Source organism: Ostrea edulis, chromosome 1, assembly GCF_947568905.1.
Source record: "Ostrea edulis chromosome 1, xbOstEdul1.1, whole genome shotgun sequence".
NCBI lineage: Eukaryota > Metazoa > Mollusca > Bivalvia > Ostreida > Ostreidae > Ostrea > Ostrea edulis.
In genome coordinates, this window is record NC_079164.1 from 10,904,401 (window position 1) to 10,910,964 (window position 6,564).

The following is a 6,564-nucleotide window of genomic DNA, read 5'->3' on the forward strand; positions in this document are numbered from 1 at the left end:
TATACCAAAACCTCATCTTCACAAACTCGAAAGAATAAATTAAACAGAATGCAGCACTTTATATTACCATCTTTGTAAATGAACGATTATTTGATTTTGAAAATAAATGATGAAAACGAAAATCAAATCAGTGAAATTAATACAATTTGCTGTATGGAATATAATTTATTCCCATGTTTTCATAATTTAAAGTCCAAAAGAGTGAGGACTATTTGATATAGAAATAATATCTTTATCATTTCAACTTTTGAACATCATAGAAAATTTACGAGACCCCCCCCCCTTTTTTTTTACTACAGGAATTCCATACTTGTACAACATAACTAATCCAAATAATATAAATCAACTCATGCATCTAGGGTTTTCCCTTGTTTATATATATATATATATATATTTTTTTTTTTTTGTATCAAGTGTCCATAACGGGACACTCCCTGCCGTCCGAACCCGTCATGATTTGATCATCCCTTGGAAAACGCGTAAATTTGTTTTGATTTGAATATATTTTGGACTAACCAATATGTTTATTATTTCATATATGCGTCGTTAATTTGTACTCTAACAAAAAAAAAAAACGTCAATCATTTACTGCCGGAGGGCAATCCCACTGTATAACAAGAGTACAACAAAATTAAATTTTTTAATATAGAGCTGTCATTGCTTTAAAAGAGACAACATATCTTCATTACGCTACGAATCAGTTCACCAGGTACTCAATAAGATAATCATCTATTTTTCTCAAAGATGAATATTTAAGGTATCAATGTACAATGTATAACGACCATATTTTATATCTAATAAACGGATGGTGGGATTTTTGTAATCATGGTATTATTTTGAAAGGTTCATCAAATAGAAATAATCCACCATAGGAATGTTTCAGGACTTTGATTACAGCTTAATTTATTTCAATTATAGAATTTTACGATGGAGTCTATGGGAGGAGCATGTTATATATATATATATATATATATATATATATATATATATATATATATAAAAGATTCAAAAGAAATTGTATTGTCATACAAATCTCTTGGCATAAAGTTACATATACTTTCTCTTTATGAAGGCATAAAATAAAAGTAATAATTTACCGCACACATTTTTAGAAAATTAGATTTTTCTTATTTTACGAAGGGCAGATAACTTTTCCAAAAAGTTCCAAGTGCAAAAAGGTCGTGAATTTCATCTATTTATCATTTCACTTTCATCATTACTTAGCACTAGACATTTATCATTCAAAGGTGTTCATTACTCTTTCGTTATACATTGAATACCTTAAATAATGATAAAGAATTCTAAGGTAAGAAAATCATATTTTGGTACCAAAAAAAACATCCTTACATCGAAAACTCGAAAGTATTTTATTATATCATTAATCAGTTTTTATATCAAACGACGAAAATAAATAATTGATTCCAAACAAGAGGCCCATGGGCCACAACGCTCACTTCAATCACCTTGGGCCTGCTGCTCATCATTAGAATGCTTGCATATTAATGACTAATCGATATCATTGCCAGTGGTTGTTTATAAGAACATTTTCAAAGATTGCTTATTTTCCAATGCCAAAGTTTGATCACCTAGCGAAGCTTCACCTTGACTCGTATTGGGTCCCATCCTACTTCCACAGTCATGATTTAAACAAACATGAATCTGCGTTACCGAGGGATGCTTGCATATTAATATGAGTAAGTATAGCCCTGTTGTTCTCGAGAGGAAGATGTTTCTTTTAAATCTTTACATAAAACTTTGATCCCGTATTGTGCATGTGGGCCTCGCCCCATCCCGGGGCTATGATTTGAACAAACCTAAATCTGCACTGCCTAACAATGTTAGCAAATTGATAACTAATCATGGCCCTGCTATTTTAAAGAAATCTTTTTTTAAACAGATTTTGTCCTATATATTCTATGTAAAATTTTGATCCCCTATTGCTACCCCGCCCTACCACCAGGAGCTAAGATTTGCACAACCTTGAATCTGCACTGCATAAGGATGCTCGCATGTTGATATGACTTATCATGGCCTTGATAGTCAAAACCATTTTCTTGAAATCAAATATTAATTCCTTATCAAAAGCGCATTATTTTTTCTAAAAACGTTTTCCAATTTCAGAAAATAACTTGATTTATACAGAAGATGAAGGAGAAATACGACATCGTCATAATGGCTGACACATGTTTTTGAATATGAATGATAAAACTATCGAATATGAATAACAACTTTTCGAATATGAATGATATGCTTTAGAATATAAATTACAAGTTTTCGAATATGAATAACAAGATTAGTATAATAGTGCAACGTTTTACACGCCATATCTGACTTCTTTTAAAACATGAATGAAAATATAATTAGTATTAGCAATATTTGTATATTTCTTTTAAATTTGATTACCTAGCAGGGTAACTTAGTCGGTTAATGACTGCTGATTTGTAGATCGCGGATTCGAGTCCAGCAGGGTTTTTCATTTTTTTTTGTGGTCAGATTACTTCCTACTAAAACCTTATTTTTTTATTTAATAAAGTAAATTTGAAACTTTTCATTTTCAAAATATTGTGCATATCTTCCAATGTTCATCCATATTAAATTTCTCTGGGATGTCATTCCTCCTTAAGAAAATGACGCATATTCATTTATGCAGGTAATTAAATTAACATGAAATAAATGTTGTGTAAAATCATGTAGAAATGTATGTCAGAGTACTTTAAATAATCAACAAAGATAGCAAACAGGATATGAAAGTTATGTACAGGTGAACATACAAATTATCATTCGACTTGTCGAGCTAGAAGAGGGATAATGAATGTTAGGGCCTGTGCTTTGCTTTTACTACTGGCGATTCTGGAGCTGAAACAGGTAAAGTGTGTTACATATAATTGGCGGCTCTTTTAAAGGAGAGAGAGAGAAAGACAGAGACAGAGAGGGGGAGAGAGATAACAACTTAATTTATTTAATGATCTCTTTAATTGAATGGCTGCTCTCTTTACAAGAATATTGATGCCGCATTCATTCCTCATACAAAAGCGTTGTAATTAAATTAAACTGAATTAAAGAGATCCTCAAACAATCTCTACCCGTCGTCGGATACCCACGGGTGACCTCGTTTTTTACTCAGACGAGATCACCCGTGGGTATCCGACGATGTTTATACCGAGCTCTAAATACCAAGCAATAATTCCATCACATCGATGCGCACATTAATTGAATTGGTGAGAGCAATAATTGAATTGATGCGCACACAAAATCAATTATTGCTCTCATCAATTTAATTAATTCGCGCATCAAATGAATTGTTGCTCTTGTCACATGAATCAATGCGCGTATCAAATTAATTATTGCTTTCATCAATTGAATTGATGCGATCGAAGAGCGCACAATAATTGAATTGATAACATCTTCAAATAATTAAAGATGTCTTCAATTATTTGAGTTTATGGTACTTTGGCGCTTCATTAAAAATCGGCACTTACATTTCCATACACGTGACCACATAATGTGAAAGGGTTGGAATCTTCTGCGGACATTCCTGTCCCTATTGATATTCTCCGTTTGTATTTCTCTCCCAGACATTGTGTGTGTGTGTGTGTGAGAGAGAGAGAGAGAGAGAGAGAGAGAGAGAGAGAGAGAGAGATTGTTTACGCCAAATATATTGAAATTCAGAGGACCGACCTGAATTGTTCATAATATCCAAAGGTCAATATAACCGAATTTGAACTACAAAAAAGGAAGAAAAACAAGAATTTGAACTACATAAAGATGTTACTGGGGATTTATTTTTACTTTGATATAACAGGTTGTTCAATATAACTACTTCGGTATAAGTGGACTAGACTTCACATTAGAATTCATGATTTTTTAAAAACATAATTAACCTATTTTCTGTCTCATAGTGCTCCGGCATATGCTGTAACAATGATGGCGATTGTCCGGCATACCACTGTTGTGAGTCCCAAAGGAGAGGAAGACGATCAGTAGGGTGCTCTGTCAGCAGTGGAATATGTACACCCTTCGGTGCTCAGCAGCAACGTAAGTCTACATCCCAATATCCACCAGTTTACATCCACAATTCTACATCAATCATCCACACTTCTACATCCAACATCCACAATCCTACATTCATCATCCACAATTCTACACCCATCGTCCACACTTCTACATCCACCATTCATAATTCTACATCCATCATCCACAATTATACATACACCATCCAAAATTCTACATCCAACATCCACAATTCTACATCCTTCATCCACAATTCTACATCCAACATCCACAAGTCTACATCCTACATCCGCAAGTCAACATCCATCATCCACAATCCTACATCCCTCATCCACAATTCTACATCCTCCACCTATTAAGTCAAAACACAGGCACTTGTTTCTGTAAATGACTTATGACCTCTGTATACTAATAACAACATTGTTGTTATTAGTATACAGAGGTCATAAGTCATTTACAGAAACAAGTGCCTGTGAGTCAAAACCCAATATCTTCATCCATCATTTACATTAAACAAATACACAGCCAATTGACAATTTAGACTTTAAACAGTGTCCCTGGGTCTGGTGAACCCACACAGCCTACAGAAAACTTGGTGAATCTACAGACTGGGTATTGTCATGGAAAACACACAAACATAACTACATATTTCTATCTGGTTCAACAGACCAAGCTCAACAGATTAAAGTAACCGCTTGACACCATTTCCTTAGGACAACGGGTTTAAAGTAACCGCTTGACACCATTTCCTTAGGACAACGGGTTTAAAGTAAACGCTTGACACCATTTCCTTAGGACAACGGGTTTAAAGTAAACGCTTGACACCATTTCCTTAGGACAACGGGTTTAAAGTACACACATGACATCATTTCTACAGGGCATATTGGGTTTTAAGTAATCGCTGGATACCGTTTTTACAGGTTGCCATGTTGGACACAGATTCACGTGTCCCTGTCTCCCAGGATTAACTTGTGTGGGTACAGGAGTTACCGAGATTCCACAGGGAGAGATTGGAGTTTGTCAAAGGTCAAGATACGGATAAAATATCCCGGTAATTAATACAAAGGATGGAGTTTATTATAGTTAAAATTTAATGCTGCCATACAAAATGTTTCAGACGTCGAAAAAATGTACATTAGACATACAGCAGGTGCCTTTATTTGTACATGTAACATTCAAATAATATTTCAAATGCTTTGGTTTGTTTTCACCAAGATTGAAAGCGATTCTTTAAATTTTTACTAATTTGTGTACTGTACATCTTGAAAATTTCATTTTCACATGGTTGATGTCAATTTATCTGTAAGAATTTTCGAGCACAGCTGACATTGTTCTAATAAACAAGGAAACTGACACAATAAATTTTCACGTTTGTAATTTAAAAATGATGTAAAATAAATCGGGATCTACAGTATTTAAAAAGATAGTAAAGCTCATTTTGGTGAAAACAATTCTACAGTACTTAAGCGATATTTAGATCCAGACATACAGCACTTAACCAGGGGCAGATCCAGGAATTGCGGTTACGGGGGCGCCATTTTATGAGACAGGGGGTCTGACCCCCAGTGGATCCAGGGCGAATCCCTGGTGGGGCCCCGGGGGCGAAGTCCCCGGATTTCACAAATTTTATAGGGCTTGAAATGTCTCCTATTTAAGTCATTTGTACTATTTCTATCATTTTTAATAAAGTGAAAATAGTAAAATAACGCAAATTCTAAGAGGTTTTTTTTTTGTTCGAAAAAATTAAGTTCTCCCAATAAAGTAATGCAAGAAATCAAAAGATTTTGTCAATCAATTCTCAGGGAGTGAAAAAAATTATTGCTTCTTTAATCTTGTAGTACATTTTTCTAAACAAGATTTATCTTAAATTTTAAGGGGGGGGGGGGGGGGCTGAAATCAAATCCGCCACTGTTAACGATATGAAAATCCAGACCTACAGTACAAGTAAATTTGAAAATTTTCAACTTCAAAATATTGTTGTACAATCCTCCACTTTTCATCCATATCAAATTTCTCTAGTGTAGCATACCTCCTTAAACAGTTAAAGCATTTGATTTCATCCACTATCGTTAAAATGATAATCTCCCTTGGACACGGTTTTGTGTCGAGGGCCTGTCCCGAGACACAAGATTATTCCAATTTCACCTCAGATCAAAGGGATACGTCTGACTAAAAATTCTAACTTCAGTAATAAACTCCGGAGACTGAGACATATTTGTATAGTCCTAATCTTTGCACTTCGCGCGCTTTCTTGACAAATGGTCGGAAAGAAAACGATGGCGTCGAAAGTTTTGATATGAAGTTCATCGCCTATAGATAGAGGAGCAAGGACGTATTACACAGATTCATTATATTAGATCACGTGTAAAACACAAAAGGGTAGTTAGAAATGCACAGACAGTCACGTGGTCAGAACTAGGTCGTTCCAGAGAGAAAGAGTACTGCACGACCCAGGTGCTTATTTTATGAAGTTCGCAAGCTATACTACCTACTAGTCCTATATAATTATATAGTGTAGCTTGCGAAGTTTATGAAACAAGCGACTGTGATGCA

At 34.6% G+C, this 6,564-nt stretch overlaps 1 protein-coding gene across 1 annotated transcript; it reads left to right on the plus strand.

Moving 5' to 3' along the window:
* Positions 1-2,703: 2,703 nt before the first annotated feature.
* LOC125664121 (prokineticin-1-like) lies at positions 2,704-5,416 on the plus strand. The gene is made up of 3 exons (XM_048896669.2): positions 2,704-2,865; positions 3,900-4,035; positions 4,932-5,416. The coding sequence occupies exons 1-3, from the start codon at positions 2,809-2,811 to the stop codon at positions 5,051-5,053; spliced, it is 315 nt and encodes a 104-aa protein (XP_048752626.2). The 5' UTR covers positions 2,704-2,808; the 3' UTR covers positions 5,054-5,416.
* The last annotated feature ends 1,148 nt before the right edge of the window (positions 5,417-6,564 follow it).

Bases quoted from the DNA above. Each gene is read 5' to 3' on its own strand.
- LOC125664121 (XM_048896669.2), top strand. From the start codon at position 2,809: ATGAATGTTAGGGCCTGTGCTTTGCTTTTACTACTGGCGATTCTGGAG. The intron at 2,866-3,899 runs GTAAAGTGTGTT...TCTGTCTCATAG, and splicing joins CGATTCTGGAGCTGAAACAG to TGCTCCGGCATATGCTGTAA. The intron at 4,036-4,931 runs GTAAGTCTACAT...CCGTTTTTACAG, and splicing joins CTTCGGTGCTCAGCAGCAAC to GTTGCCATGTTGGACACAGA.